The sequence below is a fragment of the Neopelma chrysocephalum genome, unplaced genomic scaffold (assembly GCF_003984885.1).
Source record: "Neopelma chrysocephalum unplaced genomic scaffold, ASM398488v2 Primary Assembly neopelma1_24, whole genome shotgun sequence".
In the NCBI taxonomy this organism is placed as follows: domain Eukaryota; kingdom Metazoa; phylum Chordata; class Aves; order Passeriformes; family Pipridae; genus Neopelma; species Neopelma chrysocephalum.
This window is the reverse complement of record NW_020897693.1, coordinates 24,148,851-24,169,933: the sequence shown is the minus strand read 5'-3', so window position 1 is coordinate 24,169,933 and position 21,083 is coordinate 24,148,851. Positions and strand designations below refer to the sequence as shown.

At 36.4% G+C, this 21,083-nt stretch overlaps 1 protein-coding gene across 2 annotated transcripts in view; it reads right to left on the bottom strand.

The window, feature by feature from the left end:
* Positions 1-21,083, bottom strand: part of FSIP1 (fibrous sheath interacting protein 1) — a 93,104-nt gene that overhangs the window by 55,325 nt on the left and 16,696 nt on the right. For both annotated transcript variants that reach the window (XM_027708784.1, XM_027708778.1), the window contains exons 10-11: positions 18,268-18,432; positions 14,623-14,760 (exon numbers count right to left, since the gene is read on the bottom strand). In XM_027708784.1, coding sequence (XP_027564585.1) covers positions 14,623-14,760; positions 18,268-18,432 — 303 coding nt within the window. The remainder of the gene's footprint in view (positions 1-14,622; positions 14,761-18,267; positions 18,433-21,083) is intronic.

The window sequence follows — 21,083 nt, the reverse complement described above, 5'->3', positions numbered from 1 at the left end:
GTTCAGCGCAGGCTGTGTCTCACCTAAAAAATCCATTGCGCAGGCTGGAAAGGTAAAAGACCTTTCCCCAAATCTTCGTTCGCGAAGATGGGCCATTATTATTATTAATTATTTAAATGGTTTATCTAATATGGTCTTCAGAAAGGGCTTAAAAAAATGAGAAAAAAATAGGATTCTCCAAAGCAGAAAAAGTCATTTAATGCCACGTACCATCCATTTGATAGATTGGAAGAGCCTCTTCTCTTTCTTCAATGATATCAAAGTGCATTCAATATGCTCACAGAAAGACTACCCTAGTATTAACAATTTAAATATTTAGTAATCCAAAATTTTTATGTAGCACTTTTGTTTCTACAGGTCATTGAAGTGCTGCATGACACTACCTAAATTGTCAGTTAGAAAATAAGTCAGTCAACTGTTGCGTAATGCTCAACAGAAAAGGGGAAAAGGATTCCAACCAAACAGCATACCAGAGCAGAAGATATACCTTACACCAGAGTTTAAGTAGGAATAATAAAATTAGTTGAGCTGGAATGGCTTCTGACATTGGTGTTTATTTCTACAATACTTAAATACAATTCTGATATTTAAAGAATAAAATTCCTATTATTTCAGTTCTGTTTCACTGTTGAAACTGCGAGTTTCATGTCAAGAATATTAAAAGAAATCCAGCTGCTCTACTTGAATAAAATCACCAAACAGGGAAAACAGTTTTTACTCCAAAAGTAATTGAAAACTGAGAAGATAGGAACCCTAATTTTATTATCTTTTGAATATAACAATACTTTTTAATTGATAACTTAAGATATCTTGTACATTATCCCTCAGAGTTGAAATGTAAGTACAAAAATCAAATCCCAAAGTTTACTTTCCATCTTATTAAAAGATCAGAAGTTATCTCTCATGCAGCAGTTTTGTGGATTCAAATTTTAGCTCCAGAGAAATTAGTCTAGCAAAGCAAAAGACAATTAACTGTAGCCTAAGACTGGTGGCCCAAGTTTCTGCTCTTGTCCTTTCCATGACACTGAATTTAAAAGAAGAATTTAAATCAAAAGATTGCAGTTACATCATCAGCATTGTCACTTGCTCACTGAAACCCTGGTCATGTTTTTTGTGTCCACTACACCATTCATAACACATCCAGTTCTCTAAAATGCCTTGACTTCTGTAATGCAACACTAGAAAGGAAAAAAAATTATGTAATACACCATTTTTTTGAGGCTTTTATTTTCCAACACAATTTTCCTGATTTTAAAAAGCATCAGTCGCTCACATCATTTTTTTTCTTTGCCCGCTGTTGACACATGCAGTAACTTAGCACATGGAGAAAAATATCTGGTTTATCACTATCATCATTCAGATTTCTTACATTAATGACATGTTTGCATTTGGACTCTTGATTTAACAATTTCCAAGGCTTCCCAAATTAGCAGAATTAATTGTATTAGGAAAAAAACCACACAAAACAAAATAAAACCACTAATTTCAGCTCACTTTCCTAGACTTTCCATAGTAGCTTAATCCCATAAAATCTGAAGTAAAGGCTGTTAGATATAAAAGAAAAGTGCAAAGCTCCCCATTTAAGGACTAGTTACAACTCATTAAAGTAAGGACACATATAATTTGAAGGATTAGAATGTATGCTGAAATATAATTAGTGTCTATGAATCAAACCTGGATGGATTAAACTAATTCCTGGAATGCTATTATGGAGAGTACCTTGTGGAGAAAGAATGATCCTCCTGTTTGCACAGCAAATAAACGGCTTCAATTTACTTTTAAAATTGACTCAAATAGAAATAAAGGCCCAGGATTTCAAAACGTGGCCTTCTAAATATAATCAGCCTGAATTATGCCTGTTTCACACTGTGGTACTTGCAACCTGGTTACAGGCAGCAGGGATAAGGCTGCACTCAGCTTATTTCACTGCTTAATTTATATGGTAATTACCACACCACAGCCAGAATGGAGAGCATCTGCCAAAACTGAAGCCCCCGGAATAATAAAACTGACATGTGCTGTGATATTGTTGAAGTGCTGACTAAGAAACTTCTTTTATCTCCTCTTGAAGCTATAAAATGGTATTCGTGTTATTACTAGCAGGGAATTTTAACAGCCTTGCACTGACAGCAATTATGTAACACATGCACAAAACAATAGAGTTTCACATCACTTAATAAATCCTTGAGCTCTCTTAGCTCCAAATCTCTCGCTGGCTGGATTTTATGGTCTGGTAGTTCTATCCGACCTTCAGAACACTGAAGTATACAAACCACAAAAGCACTAGAAAATTAATAGAAACAACTGGCTTTTCTCCCTGTTACATCTATTTAATGAGAGGGCATGATGTGTAATGATGGAGGTTAATTAAAAGATTTGTCCACTCACTTTTCTCTGGAACCAAATGCTGTTGTGAACCCCTGATATTAAAACAAGCAAGATACAGATATTACTTTTCCTACTAAGACCATCCTCTTATTAAGCATCAAAAAATAAAAAAGACAATTCCTATAGCATGAAGCAATAAAACAAATTTAATCTATCTTTTGTTAATTTTTATGAAAATAAAAATGTCATTAATGTAAGAAATCTGAATTTGAACCTGATTTTCCTGCTAACATTATCAATTCAGTTTCTAATACAATGCTTTATTTTCTTGGCTATCACATATTGCACTAGCTTCAGTACCAAAGCTTCATAAATGAACTAAAACCATTGCATTATAAAGGTTTAAAAAGCAAAGTGTCAGATAAGGAAGTATAGGTAATTCAAGAAATAAAGAATACAAAGAAAAGTTTAAAAAACACTTCTATATTTGAACTTATACTAAAGGCTTAGTTCACGTGGCATAAATTCTCCTCCAATTAAAAATTATTTCATAGGTGGATCCATTCAAAAGGGAGAAACACTGTTTCCCCTTGAGAAACTAGACAGTCACTGAAAGTCACTTGGTAAAGACATAGAGACTGAAACACTTATGATAGTTATTCATAGAATAATTTCAAACACTGGTAATTCAGTTTTCATACTATTCCCAACTGAAAAGGCATGTGTTTGCATAATGACTGTTGGCATTAATTTATTATATATCCCTTATTCATATATCTATACTTCTATTTACAGGTTACACTCTAAGTGTATAATTCATAAAGAGTCTGATTAATGTATGCATAATGACTATTTCTAATCTTTCTTCACAAATCAGTCCATACTCTCTACCTTCTATACAGTACTTACTCTTGTCATTTCTTGAATTCACATAATTCAATGTAATTTTAAAACATAAATTTATTATCATGTTATAAGAGTTCAAGTTCATGCCTTTCTGAGAAGGACCATCACCACACCATACTTGAAATTTCTCTCACAAATGCAGGTCACAATGCCTTGCTTTGCACACAATACGAAAAAGATCACTTTTGCTGTTTTTTTACATTAAAAATTCTTAGCTGGTTACTGCTATCACTTTGAAGTCACTTACCGAATTACTGCTTTCTAGCTTTGCCACTAAAAATACTAGTAATAAAAACATTTGTTGGTATTTACACTGGATTTTATTTCCCCAATCAATTATCTTAAACGAAAAGTAAGTACAAGATATTGCATACAAGTGACAATTCTAACTGTAACAACTCTAAATACTTTTCCAATTACACAGATATACCTGTTGAATATACGATAAATCCAAAAACTTTTACTGTGTGTTATATTTATATGCAATGAAACTGAGAAAGTAATACACATGGCTTCAACAAAAAGGCCAAGTCCTCTTCACAAACCAGGAGCTTCCAGCACACTTTTAATAGGCTTCTACTACACTTAAGCCAATAGCAGAGGACAGGCACAAAATGTTTGTTTCCTGCAGAATGAAGACTCCCTGCTGAGCGACACCACTCTTCCTTGATATTTCTTTGAAGGAAGGCTTTGATTTACAGAAAGAAAAGCAGCTAGAAAGAAAAAAGTTCTGCTACAACCACATGTTCATGTTTGTAGAAGCAGTTACCCAGTTTTAATCTCTTTTCAACTAACATCCCAAAGAGTGAAACTATTCAGAACATTTAGAGTAAAATACTCTTCTTAGTAACAAATATTGTTTAGTGTTCAATACGTATACATGCACACACACAAACACACACCCCCCTCCGACAGTATAATTACACTTCTTTGCATTAAGGCACTAGAGAAGATAAATACAATCAAAAGAAAAATATATACCCTTTAAACAAAGATCACCAATAGTCTAGGCAGCAAAGACTATATGATATGAACAAAGACTAGATCCCACCGGAAAGGGATGGGGAGTTCCCTGCATGTCAGAAAATTAAGACAACCGCATAGGGAATAGCAAGGCGTTCCAAAAAAAGGGAAGTGACAGACAGCATACAAAGGGAGATTATTAGTATGGAGGTGTGTTTAATTTTGACTAGTTTTTGCATTTGGATAACTAACTACACTATTATATTATACTAACTACACTATATTATAAAGCAGGAAAAAAAACGAGCTTGTGAAGATATAGTGGAAGTACTCCTAACAGAATAATTTAGAAGTGTGGGACTTCTTCTATGGAAGGAATTCAAATAAACCTATTCACTCCTAAGCATAACTGGCAGAATAGAAAACTAGAAATGGATCATATTAAGAAGCAGAGGAAAGCATTTCTTACGAAGTCCAGTCAGTATCTTCTGTCTTCTAACATCAACTTATTATAATGGGCTTTTTTTTTGGTACTACCTGAATAGTTGAAACTAAATGTAACACACCATTTAGTAAGCATATCTCCATAAATAAGTAGTCCAGAACATATAAAGAATGGTCACTATCATGCAGTATTATCTACCAATGTATATTTCTCAATATTTGTAAGCAGAACAGTGCCAAAGAAATAATGAGGGGAATCACACAGAATCACAAAGAATATTCTGATTTGGAAGGGACTCACAAGGATCATTAAATCCAACTCTTACGTGAATTGCCGGTATGGGGATCAAACCCATGACCTTGGTGTTATTAGCACTGTGCTTTAAAGAGAAATGAAACCCAAAACTAAACCAGACAACAGAAAAAAGAGCCAAAGGGAAGATCCTACAACCATGCTTCTTTAAGATTTGGAGGATTTATCACAAAGTGTGTGGCTGTGCCTCTTACATACATTTGCCCTGCATAGTTACAAAAGTACAAGTCCAGAAAGTGATTTCCAAGTCTCAACCTACTTCCCCTTTTTCACAAGCAGAGATCTTGATGGTAAGGATGCAGGCAAGTCTGAATAAAAACTCTTTTCACCACAGCCCTGAAACAAAGCACTAGGAAAATGAAATATTCACTGTGTTAGAAACCATTAATCTAGATCAACGATGAGACTGTCATCTGCAAAAAAGGAAGGTCCCAGTCCCCACACAACAATCTGTTCTTCCAACAATCCTGGCTCACTGGGGAGGTCCCATATGACTGGAAGTTGGCAAATATCACCCCAATCCATAAAAAAGGCTGCAAGGCTGACCCGGGTAACTACAGGCCTGTCAGCCTGACCTCGGTGCCTGGCAGAGTTATGGAGCGGATTATCCTGTGTGAAATCACACAGCAGCTACAGGATGGACAAGGGATCAGACCCAGCCAACATGGGTTTAGGAGGGGTGGATCTTGTTTGACCAATCTGATCTCCTTTTACGATCAGGTGACCCACCTGGTGGACGAGGGAAAGGCTGTGGATGTGGTCTATCTGGACTTCAGCAAAGCCTTTGACACTGTCTCCCACAGCATACTCCTGGAAAAGCTGGCAGCCCACGGCTTAGACGGGGGCACTCTCTGCTGGGTCAGGAACTGGCTCGAGGGCCGGGCCCAGAGAGTGCTGGTGAACGGAGCTGCATCCAGTTGGCGGCCGGTCACCAGTGGTGCTCCCCAGGGGTCAGTGCTGGGCCCAGTCCTTTTTAACATCTTTATCGATGATTTAGATGAGGGGATTGAGTCCATCATCAGCAAATTTGCAGATGACACCAAGTTGGGAGGGAGTGTCGACCTGCCGGAAGGCAGGAGGGCTCTGCAGAGGGATCTGGATAGACTGGAGAGATGGGCAGACTCCAATGGAATGAAGTTCAACAAGGCCAAGTGCCGGGTCCTGCACTTTGGCCACAACAACCCCCTGCAGCGCTACAGGCTGGGGACAGAGTGGCTGGAGAGCAGCCAGGCAGAAAGGGACTTGGGGGTGCTGATCGACAGGAGGCTGAACATGAGCCAGCAGTGTGCTCAGGTGGCCAAGAAGGCCAATGGCATCCTGGCCTGCATCAGGAACAGTGTGGCCAGCAGGAGCAGGGAAGTGATCCTTCCCCTGAACTCTGCATTGGTGAGGCCACACCTTGAGTATTGTGTTCAGCTCTGGGCCCCTCAGTTCAGGAAGGACATTGAGGTGCTGGAGTGGGTCCAGAGAAGAGCAACGAGGCTGGTGAAGGGACTTGAGCACAAGTCCTATGAGGAGAGGCTGAGGGAGCTGGGGTTGTTTAGTCTGGAGAAGAGAAGGCTTAGAGGCGACCTCATCACTCTCTTCAACTACCTGAAGGGAGGTTATAGCCAGGCGGGGGTTGGTCTCTTCTCCCGGGCAACCAACAATAGGACAAGGGGACATGGGCTCAAGCTCTGCCAGGGGAGGTTTAGGTTAGATGTTAGGAAAAAATTCTTTACAGAGAGGGTTATCAGGCATTGGAACGGCCTACCCAGAGAGGTGGTGGATTCACCATCCCTGGAGGTTTTTAAAAAGAGATTGGACGTGGCCCTTAGTGCCATGATATAATAAGTGGAGTTGGATCAGGGGTTGGACTTGATGATCTTGGAGGTCTCTTCCAACCCTACCTATTCTATGATTCTATGATTCATACATTTTGTATGAGAGAATCCAAGTCTGTACAAGCAGTGCTCAGATTATTATCTGCTTTTCTTTCAGAGAAGCATTCCACCCATTACCAGGCTACAGAAATAGTGTCCTTCTAATTTATACTGGTTTGGCTCTGAATACTTTGTTCCTGGATGAATACCTTAGTTCATCATTGGAGAGATGATGTCCTTTGTCCTCTAAATCTTAGAAAAATAACTATGTAGGGGCTAGGTGACTCCTGCCTGAAGCAAAATGGAGATAAAGCCACTGAAATGAATTTATTGAAGGTGAAGAAAGTGGAGAACTACTCTAAGATGCCAACTTCCCAGGTTGTGTTTCTGAAAGAAAATAGACATAATCTTGATCATGCATGGTAACATGCTTTGTACCTACGGCTGCTTGGGTGTATTGTCATGCTCTGAGCATGTGTAGCAAACGGGGCCATAGAAAAAGGAATACTCAGTCCAGGAATCAAAAAACAGACTTAGGCATGAGACAGCCCACGAGGTGCCCAACTCTGCCAAACTGGCAATCAGTACAAATAGCAGAATGTTAGGTATCTAGGGTTTTTTTTCATCAGAAGTTTATATGTCCTTAGCTCTTCAGATTCCTAATGAGAGGGAATATTTTAAGTGAAGATTTTCTGGAAAAGGGACATTCCAACCTCCTAAGTATTTCTGATATTGGTCTGCACTGTGCAGCATAACTAGAAAATATGCTGTATAACAAGACTATTCAGACCAATGAGAAAAAACTTTCAAAGCTTTTCTCCAACTGTTTGACTCTGTAAACAGGATTACACTATTTCTGAAAATAAAATTATTGCAACCATGCTAGAAATACTGCTGTTGACACCACGGGAAACTGTTTTTAGAAGCCAAAATTCCATCAGAAATACTTCAAGCTTTCAACTCTGATTATCAATATGCCACCAGTTTCCAATAAAATATTAACTACAATATCCATCTTATCTACAAATTTAACATTTTTTTTATATTCTTAGGAATCATACTGAGAATAAATTTTGGTTACTACTATTGCCTTTCACAGGTGAAAATACATAAACTATTATATAGCTTAAACTGAAATAAATAAGACGTCAACACCAATATTACAAATATTTATTATATAAGTCATATCTTGCTAGGCCATTTAAGTGGGTTTTGGCCTAGGAGCCCCATGTGGCTGTCAAATAGTTTGATGCAGCTTCCAGGAGTATCTCCACCCTGTGCATCTGCTATATACTTTACATCTTCCACTTTCAGAGATGCTGTACGATTACAATTCCATCCTGGTCTGGTAAGTTAAGGTGTGTCAAGAAAAGATTAAAGCTCTATTAGATTTGTACATGCAGACATACAGATGCACAACAGGTATAAGAGAAATTTACAGCCAAAATTTTCTATGTTGACGTCTATCACAGACTCAAAATTACAAAACCACCAACCCTAAGATAGAGAGATGCTCTCATATGTTACTTATCAAAAGGTCAAGATGCTAATACCCACAAAGGATAAACTACACCTAAGCACATGCTGCAGAAGGTTTCCTCCAGAGCAGTGCTGTTTTTCGTTTCTCATTTTGCATGGGACATCCTGTGGCAAAGCAGAAACAGCCTTCCCCAACAACATTTGCAGAGAAACAGAGGCTTTTTCCTGACTATGTCTGTTAGAGCACAGGGTGCAAGCAGACCAACAAAAACAACGCTTCTTTCCTACAGGGATTAAAGCATAGTGCTAACTGGCAGCAAGGAATGAGGAACTCCTGCACTTGCCAGTAGAGATGTGTAACAAGTAAACACCTTCTCCTCGCCTCAGAAGGACATGAACACTTCAGTAATGAAAATTTTACGCTGTCAACACCTTTACTAACCAGAAAAATTGTTAAGCATTACTTTAATATCACTGCAGCTAGAAACTATAGTTACTGCATTGAACTGTGATGCTAAATGTTGTACAAACACTGGAAGAGAAAGGAGTAATGAAAATTCCAAACAAACCTGTAAGCATATCCATACAAAAGCTACAATTACACAGATAGTCAAGTACTTGGAAAACACTGAAAATCCACTGATCAACATGCTTCAATGTCTTAAACCAGAAGGCTTCCCTTCCGGGGGAAGCAGAGCAATTTGAAATTGTTTAAATATAGAGCCACTGGATGAAAGACGCTGTCCTGCTTTGAAGCCATGTATTTATCTCAACCATGAACTAAAGATGACCTTTTGAAGGGGAGTTGAGAAGGAATGGAGAAGAGATATGCAAGTGGATACATGGAACCCGGTTCATACATGATGAAAGAGGTCAGGGGCAGATAAATAGATGACATAGTAACAAAAAGTAATACAAAAAGTAATAGGCAAATACAAGAATACTGTTATATTTGTCGAGGTCAGAGAGAACAGAGGGTGTGACAAAGATACACTGAATGAATAACACAAGAGTACAGAAATAAATCGGTTTTCGTGAACTCTTTCATCGTCTAAGAAAAAGCATATTTCCAATAATGATCTGTTTGATGGTATTGAATGCCATTTATAAATAAAGAAAATTAAGAAAGTAGTGCAACTATAGTCAAATTAAAGTCATGCTGGGAGGAGATCAAACAATGATCGAACAAATTTAGAGATGGGTGGGTAGCCAAAGATGGTTTGTTTGTTATTTTAAGATGGCAAACACCATAATATAGTAGATTTGACACCTCAACTGGAAATTACACTTCGGGAGAAGGAGGATCAATACATTGAATGAAGAAAAATTTGACCATTCTTACATAGAAACCCATTATGTTTTAAAGCAGGTCTCATTGCAGGTATCAAATTCCAGCAATGATTTCTCATATACAATATCAACCCATAATTAATACTTATGATGCAACTGGCAATGTTGCTTATCACCATCATATGGATGCAGTTCATTTAATAGGCTCCAGCATCCATGTAAAATTTATCTTCATCTATGTAAATATTATAAATATAAACCAGAAGCACCATTAAGACTTTAACTGATAAATACTTTAGTATAAATTAGTTTTAAAAATTTAACATTTATACAAAAATTATTGAATTACATTAAGTCTTAGTGCAACTCACAGTTTTCAAATAATTTATTACAAATACTCTTAGTGGCTGCTTCATTCTTATCCACAGTACTGTGAAAAACAATCAATACATAGGAAATTTATTTCAATCATATGGGTGAAACATTAACATTTTGTCAATCTGCTGTTAATTTTATTGCTCTCTTCATGTGTGTAGTAGCTGTTAAATGAAGAAAATAAGATTTTCATACTGATATTTTCTCCCAGGTGGAAATGCTACCACATTTCATTCTGAAACAACTCTGTACAATCACATAATCAGAATGAATTCTTGTAAAATTTTGAATAAACAAGATACCTGTTTGAAGCTTGGCAACAGCTTGGTAAGCAACCTTAGCACTTGGAAGATACTTTTTGAAGGAATAACGTAGAAACCGGCATATCTCAATTTTATTTACGTAAGTTGTCCTTTTTCCCTTTACTTGGTGCAATGAAATATGTGTTATGAAAATGCCTTATTAAACAAGTTCTACTTTTATGGATAACATATGCTTATGTAGAACCCAGACGCTACATGATACTATGTGGACTAAAATAAAGATGTTTGCTACTTATATGCTACTGCAAAGCATATTGGAAGAACTGAGAAGGACTACCAATGCACAGAGTAGTTAAAAAATATGGCTATGTTCCTGTGTTCAAAAGTATTAGCCACTAACCTCTGCTGACACTGTGATACAAAACCACATTACAGTATTGTCTAGTTGAGAAATTGCTCTCCAAATATATGGTAGGACTTTATCTTGCCCTCTTCTTCCCTTTAAAGGTGAAAAAAAGGAATTATGGAACAAATTATTCTCCTTTTCTGGAAGTTGCCTAATACAGACTCATGTTCCTGCATATTTCAGCTATTCAGATAACAGAATGTGTATTTTACTAATACTATTTGACATAAAAAAACCCTTAGTAATTAGCAATCACATAATGCATTTGGCCACTAGACAGCATGAACCTGAAAAAATAATTCCTACAGATGTACTGACATCTGATGATAAATTTAAGACTAGGTAAACTAGATTTAGCTCCTGTTTTAAAACTTACTACAGGTAAGACGACACCTTTTTTTTTTAAAGTAGGTATCAATATCTTGGTCATGCTGAGATGTAGCACCATTTATACATATGTGTATGTATACACACTATCATATGCATATATATATTCAATATGCTTTGAAATATTTTCATTTATGTAAATTTAATTTGTATATTTAACCAAAACCCCAAAACAGACATCTATGGGCAGATTTTTGGCAGGAAATAATCAGCTTCCAGGGTAACACATTAGAAATAAACACACATATAGCCAGCAAAGGTGAAGCTATCTTATTTAATAGCTTGCTTTGAGGTGCATTTAAACCTACTGTCTGTCATGAAGAAACTCTATACATCATCAAATGTGCCACTGCATTATCAAAAATGGTCAACTAGATGAAGCCACAATTGAAAAATAACTACATTTATTATTCTTTCTATATACAATTCTTTTCATTAATGCTCAGCAACACGCATTTGGCAGCTGAACTTCTTTTTTTAAGCAGCAGTTAACAATGCAATTCACAAAACAAAGATAAGCTCAATGGTTTCCAGGAAACTGAAAGATGAAAGAATGCAGAGAGAGTCAGACATGATTTCAAATGAAGAACAAGTGAACTAAGGTCAAACTAAAACCTAAAAGAAATTCAGCAAGAAACCAGATACATTTCAGTTGGATTGAAATTTCACAATGTATTTCATCAATGCATACAATACATTCTTTGGTATATTAATTCACTGGGGACAATTTTTTTCAAAATAAAGGAGGAACTCAGATTCCAAAGCCCTTAGTTTCATTAATTCAAGCAGAATATTTAGCAGATTTTCTGGGTTTATATCGCATGTAAAGTAGGTTAAGGTTTTATCTTCCAGCTTTGTTTTGTGAGTTCACCCCCAGACTTAGTCTTACAGCATACATGAGATAAACTGTAGTGGAAGAATCCATAAATGTTATAATTTCAGAAGCCCGCACCTACTAAATAGCCTCCTCCAGAAATATGATGAATGTATTCCTCCCCCTTGAAGAGAAGATCAGAGTAAAACTACTATTACATGAATAAATTTGAATAATTCATTTTGCAGTAGCGAAGAAACATAGCATTCTACTATACAAACAAAAAAATGCTAATAACGTTACCTTTATACCTATAATGCAAGTTATTCTCCAACACACAGAGCTAAATTCTGCTTAGTTAAACTCTCCACAATTTCCACATAGGAAGCAAAAACAAAAACAAATATTTTGTCTGAGGGATTTTTTAAAGGATACTTAACGTAAGTTCTCTCTCAGACATTAAATTTGTAAAATACTGTATTTTACAAATAACAAGCCCAGTACAACCATGCATTCAGAAACAGAATTCCAAACTGCTGGCAAATCACCTTCTCTACTCAGAGCAGAGAATTTATTTATAATTTTACACAGCAAATTATAGTGGTTGAGGAAAGAGTAAAGGAGAAATTGAAATGCAGTGTGAATTTGAAAAACAAGGATTTTAAATAGACAATTTTAAAGAAGGATAGAAGAATAACAATGTTAAAAGCTGCACATCTGGACTCTTGCCAAAAGTAAGAGACAATCTCTCACAACCTGTATTTTATTACGCAGGAATGACAACTTTTTTACCAGTTAAAATATCCCCTAGAACCATGCCTACGCATTCCTTCTCTGACATACAGTGAAGAGTGCCACCTATTGAATAAAAAACAGTATTTCCAGAAATCATTAAATTATTCTGGAAACATGCCATCTGTGTACTCCCTTCATCAACCTAAGCATTCAGTTTAGCTTTTCATCACGCAGTTTCCTGGCAGAGAGCAGTTTTGCCAAAATATAACTTTGGTATACAAACAAGGTGCCCCATCAACACTGCATAAGTTATCTGATTTAAGAAAAAATTATTCAATTATGTGTGCTGCATTTATTAAAAAAAAAAAAAAGCAGTCTCTTTTAAGGCTGTTCTTTGTTCACACAAAAAATTGTACATTTTTAATATATTTTACTGTACTGTATTAGAAGGAAAAAACTACTTTCTTTCAGACTTGAACACATTATTTGCACTGACAACCAAAGTACCTTGCAAATGACCTAAACCAAATATTTCATATCCATATACCATGACCTCAGAAATACTACAGAGCAGCAACTGTTAAGAAGACACATTGTGCCCCCCCCCAAGAAGCCTTACCAGGTGCTGCATAGCACACAGCAACGTTAGTCTGGCCATGAGTTACACATTGGTACAGGTAACATTCTATATTTATAAACATTGTAAATCAGCATTACAGTCTATCAATTTAGAGCTTTAAATACCCACAATCTAGTCAAGGAAAAACGTGTGGTATGTTGCAAGAGTCTGCTGTAATATGATACCGAACAAAACTGCTATAACCCAACCAAGACTTGGAACTGACCCATATATATACAAAACATCTGAATGAGTCAGCAGCCCACTGCATTTCCCAGGCCTGCTGTAGACTATCATACAATTCCCAGACGCACTTCCTCAGATTGTGCTTGCCTCATGAACAAGGTCAGTAGCGACAAAAAGTGATATAAAGGTCAATGGCTATGAAAAAAAGACAATACACAGACTTATTTTATCTGTTTACCCATTAACCTATTCAATATACTGAAGTTCACGGAATTCCTTGTCTCCCATCTTTTAACTGTTTAATATAATAGAGCAGTGTATTAAAACAAAGTTCTACTATTGTTTTGGTCTGTGAACAGATAAGAATTAAATATGCTGCCTTACTGTAGTCATACGCAGACAAGTGAACAGCCTCTAAAACAATCACGGTTTCCTTTTCTGAAGTCTTTGTTGCCATACTCCATATATACTCCAGCACTGCCAGAATAAACTTTGCTTATGTAGAGTGGCTGAAGTTTTTGCAACTAGAGCAACAGTGCTATTGGTAATTGAGATTACACTACTGCAGTTATGCTGCTACCTGAATCACAAAGCTTTTGATCTGCACTGGGGATCCCTTTCTGAGGGTGATAAAAGATAACTGGAACAGTACTTGTCCTAACTCTGATTATTGCAGAGAGTAAACCTGCTGCTGAATAAAGACCTCCACAAGCCAAAGGTAGGGTAGATGGATTTTTGATCTGATGCAACAAAATCATATATTTATGTTTTTATGACTACATGAAAAACACTAAAATCAGCTACAAACAAGAAACAAATTTCTACAATGCACAGCCATTAAAAAATACTATTTTTACTTTAATCTAATGATAATAAAGAAAGATTACCACAATAACTTAGTGTATACAACACTTCCATCAGACTTGGTCCTTCAAAGAACACCGAAGTATATGAGACATTAAAAAATCCTTCTAGGATGTTTATGCTATCCGCCTCTGGAGAGGAAGAGAGGAGAACAGTATCTTTCACTTTGAAAGACACTGTGTTAATGGTAAGCACGCGTTACAACTAAAAAATGTATTTCCCAGATTAAGAAAAATTATTTGAAACTTGCTTGCATATTTCTTTGGGGATTCCTCCAGAAATTTACATAAGGTTGCAAAATTTGACTTTATTTTAAGACAGGTGGAATGATAAACTCCGAAGTTTTCAGACTGAGAGAAGAAAAATTCAACAAAAATAGGACACTTACAACATTTCTCTCTAGAGATTCCAGTTGATGATCTATTTCTTTCAGACGATTCTGTTGATCACGTTTTTCCTTATTGTCCCGCAGAACCTTTTCACCTGGAACTGTTTCGAGGCTTCTGTTGGCATAAACCAGAGACTCCTGACAAAAGAAAGAACAGATAGAAGTTAAACACATGACTTTATACTGCTGCATAGTCAGATGGGTGTTCTTTTGATTTCTACTAGGAAACACTGAAATGTGTCAATGTCAAATTCTGCATATGCATAATTTTCATTATGCACATTTTCAAATACAATAGCTAAATATCAGGCTGGACATATTTCAGTAAAAGAATTATTCCCCTTTGCATTTTAAGAGGAATTTCTTAGTCTCCAGAGCTAATACTTTGATGCTTAATTTCTACCACAACAATAAAAATCCACTGAGACTAGGGGAGACAGAATGACTGATTCAAAGCTTACTCCTATTAACCATATCAGAATTAAGCCAGAAAGGAAAGGAAGAATTGAGCTGAAATGATGATAGCTTTTGTTTACTAGATATCATGGTAAATGAGACGTAATCCTCTCTCTGTAAGTTGTAGTTAGCTGCCCAACCATTATTAAAGATTCAGATTACACACTCTCACATCCTTCAGTTGTTTTGAATTGGACCCAAATATATTCAAGGTTCAATATTACATGTAACTCAGTTCATTAAGAACTACAAGTATTGGCAAAACTGCAATTACGTTGCAATTGGAAAAAAACAGAGCTTTCTCTTGCAAACCAAAGATTCTGCAGAAGAATGCAAGGGATACAAATAACAGCAGAGGGGAAAAAAAACAAGCAAAAAACCCTCCACCCAACTTGATAGTCAATTCAATCCAAAGAACAATTGGCAGCCATATAATAAAAACATACTCTATTTGTTCTTATTTTCAGATGCAGCTCAAGGAATCTTAATAGACACACACAAGGAAAATAATTCCAAGTAGCATGTCTAATTGGAAAGAAAAACAACCTTCGCAATTCAACATTCAACACAAAATTTCTCAACTACAATATACAAAAAAACTATATCTGTAAACAACTTCTAAACATCTAGCAAATCTATGAGTTCTGACATTTAAGTCAAACTATTAGCTGCTTGAAAATAAACTTAACACAGTACAAATCTTACTTAAAATCAGCAATGGTTGGCAGTACTCCAATGACAGTAAATTTTCCCATAACAGACAGTCACATTTTCTGTTTCATTCTGTATTGCTTTCATAATTATTCTTAATAATCTATTTGAATATTTGACTACTATGGAACATTAACCTGCTGCTTTCACAGAAGTAGTTGTTACAGTTTCATTTCTCTCATCCCTGAATAGTAACTGATCAGAATTCACACAATATGAGTAAAGTCAAGGCTTTTCTCACTTAGTAATATTTTTGTATTTTTCTCAAGATACCATAGAATAAATGCAGAAAGTATTATATCAAGGAAAACATTTTATTGTCAATGTTTCAAATACTTCAAATATTTCAATACTTCATTATTTTATGTTTCAATTATATAGCATGTGTACATAGTGAAAGTCCATTTGAGATTACCTTGTATGATTTTTAGATCTGTAGATAATAAGTGTTAAATATGTTTGCACAAGATAAAATACAAGTACTTAGCAACAGACAAAGCTTTAACAAACATTATGCAAAAGAGTATGTCTAAAATTATTCATTGCATTCCCTTTTCTCCAAAATTCTATAAATAAATAATAACAAAATCCCTCTTAATGAAATATATTAGTGTCATACAATCTTTCTGAGAATAAAACTGGCCGATCAACCTGCTTCTAACCATGCTCTGAAACAGATATACCCACAAAAATCATTTGGTTTCGTGAAGTGGAGACAAAGAGCATAGGCTATCAGAGTTCATTAATTGAAAAATTAGTGTATCTTCTAAAGTTTTTAATAATTCTGAGTACTTATTTAGTTTTAAACTGTTAACTATAGTCTACTTCCATAATTGAAAAAGGGAATATTTTTCGAATAAAAAATCCCAAACATGTATGAAAGAACTCCTCAAGGTAATACAACGTTGATTACCTTATCTTTTAAGACAACCAACCAAACAGAAATTATTGTTTCTTTACAATTAATGCCATTTATTAAAGATTTCAGAGTCACAGCACGGTTCCTATATCCTGTCAAAGTATTCATCAGTGTCAGAAAGCAGATCTCTCACTGAGGCAGTGGTGATTAAGTGTTTCCATTTTGAAAGTTTTATCAAGTGCAATTCTTGGAAGAAAAGAATGTGCAGTTTTATAATACGCAACTCAAAGCTAATTACTTCTAAAATTCAAAATGAAAATCCCTTTTATATGCTGCAAAACAAAGTTGAAGGGCAACTGCTTTTCACGAATGAAAGTTAACTTAAGGAATTAACTACCTCTTTTTGGTTTTTAGGTTTAATATTATTCAAAAAAAGATAATACTTTACTGTTCAATCAGCATACACCTAAATGGCACTTTCTACTGAAATACTTCTGAGCTATTAACTGAAAGAAAGCAACAACAATCACTTGAACAAACATTCCCAAACAGAGAGTTCATTATCACAGGCAGTTGCATTAACTTCAAGCTGATGTCTCGTAACATTGAACACAAGATCAGGCAAGCTCAGGTCCATGAACCTGAAGTTATTGGGTAACAACTGCATTTGCATAAGCCACTACCAACTAGAGGGAGGTGCTCTTTCACACATTAAATCCCAGTTGGTAAATGATCAACATCAAAATGTTACTCCTCTAGAACTGAGCTACAGAAAATACCACTACAGGTAAAACAAAACCTCATGTTCAGAAATAAGTCAATACCCCTTAGAAAAAGAGGGTTAACCCCCCCACACACGGGTATTTTAGCCTTTTAAATAAATGTTTCTCATACACTGGTAACTGTCTCTAATATACCAGTTCTGGCCATAGAATGTAAATATTACAGAAGTAAACAAGCTTTGTGCAAAATAAGAATTATGGGTTTTTATTTTATGCCCCATTATAGTAGAGGTAACACTACTGGAGCATGGGATAAACTGGAGTCTTCTAAGTACAAAATTCAAACAATCACTTCCCAAGGCTGAGACCTTGATTCTTAATCTTCTTGAGTGCTTAATATTGTTGACAAGGGAAAAAGATGAAGACCATTAAAAACAAGGGGCATACGATTCCAATCTATTTTCTACAGTCATTGCTTTATCTTTCTGATCACAAGTGAAGAGGCACTTTTGGAATCCTGAGATAAGAAGAAACCTAATTCTTATTCCCAAAGATGAACTATCATTTGTTACTATGTTGAAAAAAACCACCGGGACCCTCATGCAGCTAAAAATGTCTGCTATCAATTCCTGAACATAAAAATTTTTAAAAGTGTGGAATCAACAAATGCTAAAAACAAGACAGTCCTTCAACTACATACCACTCAAAATAGCAACAAATTATCTTTCCATAGCCAAAATTTTTCACTTCATTCCTTAACACATATACTGGGAGAACAAACAGAAGATACTAAAGAAAAATGCAAAAGATACAAATACAGACAGACATATGCTGTATTGATCTCAACACACACTTCAAACAAAAAATCTGCAGCATAAGCTCTGTTCTGTAACCTACCTGATAAATCTGGCTTGGAGGTTTTGAGAAAAAGCTGGAAATTGCAGAAAAATCCCCATCAGATAGTAGTGCTTGAAGCTTAATGTCTATTTCAGTTAGGAGATGAAATTCCGTGGGTTCAGGTGTGTACCCTTCTCCTGGTGCTAGCCAGACAGACACATTCTCCTATTGAAAAGTACAGAAAATACTTAAACCTCATTCCCAAAGGAAAAAGACCTTAAAGGCAGTTACACATCAAGCGTATTTACTTTTCAAATGAGCATACTTAAGAGTAAAATGTACATTTTCACCCATCTCAGTATATAGCTGAAATCTCCCACTCAAAAGCAGATATGGACAGAACAAGTATAGGCATACATATTTCATTTTAAAATATAACCAAGCAGCAAGTTAATTGGACTTAAATATATATATATAATTTTATTTTTAGAAAGCACATACATCTATATGCATTGTAAAAATCTAATAGCAAAAACTGCTGTGCTAACCTAAACAGACTTTTGCTACTATTATACTTATTTCTATCAAAGTCCAAAGCCTGTTTCCTCAACAGACTAGCTGCTCAGAAGCCCTAAAATAAAATTGCTTAAAGCCAGATGCTTTGCCTTCATGCCAGCTGGCCAAAAAACAATCAGACAGCTCCCAGGTTCCCCCTCCATTCTTCTCAAGGTATTACAACTACCTTGATCAAGTTCTTGTACAGCCAAATGAAGCTCTTTGGATAGTCAATCCCTTTTTCTGAACCATACATCTCACTTAATAGCCTCTTAGCCAAGTTAGTCAAACCTTTAAGACAGTTCCAAGCCATACTGTGCCAACCACAGCTCCCTTCCACAGATGCAAACTCTTTCCCTGTTGTGGTTTATATATTTGTTCAACATGGCAGACTCAGCTCCCCTTTGGAGGAATAATTTCTTGTCATTGCCTAACTTGCACAAACATCTTGCTGTTCAGTGTTGCACAGTAAGCATCACTTTCTGATGCCACTGCCATCAATTTAGAAGTGTTTGCAAGATATAGTAGAGGATAGAGATGAAGAGGAAAGTGTCTAGCAGAGGTAAGACCCACCAGTCCTAAAAGAGCAAACACAAAGAACATGCTATAAGCTCACATTTTCAATGCTAATATTGAAGGGGAAAAGCACAGTCCTCAGAATCTGCACTAGCAGTTTCCTCAACATCACCCTAAATCACTTCTGTTATGTCAAGCATCTCAGCACTCCTTGCTTGCATGCTTATTATTTTACAGACTAAGTACAAGGAACAGTACAGAGAGCTGACCACATAACTGAAACAGCAAGGTATTTTTCGTTTTTAAAAAAGACAAATGAAAGTCCACAGGCATAATGAGATGTTCTTATCTACACCAAACACACCTTCTCGAACAACCCCAATAAACTTGCATCTCAAAGTCTGGTGGCAAATGCAGAGGCACATCTATTCTGCTACATATTCAAACACACCTTCACAGCAGCACTTTAGAAGTCCAAATAAAGCGGAACGTAATACACTACTCTCTATTGTCCTCTGAAGGAAGTGGAAGCAACAGACCTCTGTGCAAGTCAAGGAAGGAAATACAATCAGCAGCTATGTCTAATAGGACAACTACCTTCCATCTGATAAAGGAGTCAAAAAGAGAGAAAGTCTGACCAAAACTAGGCTTGGAATGGAACTGCAGAGATTGATGCTATGGCAGAAACCACCCAGAGCCAAGTTCTAGAGGGAGGGTATGAGATGTAACATGATGCAGCATATCACCAAAGAAGGAAACACAGCATCCATAGGACATCAAAGGAACTGCTCTGAAGTCAGTAGCTGCCATTCTCCTAGAGGCCCAGAAAGACTGGGAGAGGCAGAAAGCAGAGAGTTCTTTTTCCTGATTGTGATTTACATGACTTTTTCCTCTTGATAGCAGTAACACCTGAATAACAAACATGAATATATACTCCTACTACAGACAGTTGCATAATGTGAGTGAGCTTGGCCCACTTAACCCAAGCAAATGAGCTCATACTCACAGATAGATGCAGGTTCTCCACAGCAACTTGGCACTCCTGCCTCAACACTCAGGGAAGGAAGTATGCACAACCATCATTCACTGGGCATGACAGTAGTAGATTACATCTCTGTCGTCACCACAATGAAACAGCAGATAGGACCGTAGAAGAGCAGGGATGTGGGGAAGGACATGAGTGTATTGCTGGTTTCCTTTCTTTTTCCTACCCAGATTATGGCAAGCACCTTACCCTAAGACTCTAACATCTGTTTTGCAAGGAATTCATGTCCACTATTCCGCTACAGCTTCTAGATTAGTCCTTTGGCCATTCAAGCAGTTGCATCCATACAAGAGGAGGAAATATCAGCTTCCAATTACAATACCACTGCTATGAGGTCATTTGTGGTCCATTCCCATTACCCTAAAGCACATTAGTTTCAAAAAGAAAAAAGCATACTCCAAACACTTGTCATAAATTGCCTCTATAATAAACTTTAAAAAAAAAATAAAAAAAATAGTCAAGAGAGAGTAATCCTTTTTGTGAAACAAAATCAGTTCTAATGCCTTCTTATACAAGTATGATGAGACACAACCAGTAAGCCTGACCAGACCCGACCTGATTCCAAAAGAGCCACTCACAAATGTCTTAGATGCTTCCCAGCTTTCTGGAAACATCTGTTCAGGTGGGACAGTGACCGTCAAAACATAACTATCCAGCATGGTTCTACATTTGTGTCACATTAACCTAATCGGAGAATGAAGATCACAGTGCAAAAACACAGAAATTACTCTACAGGAGTCCATTAAGATGCAACTGGACT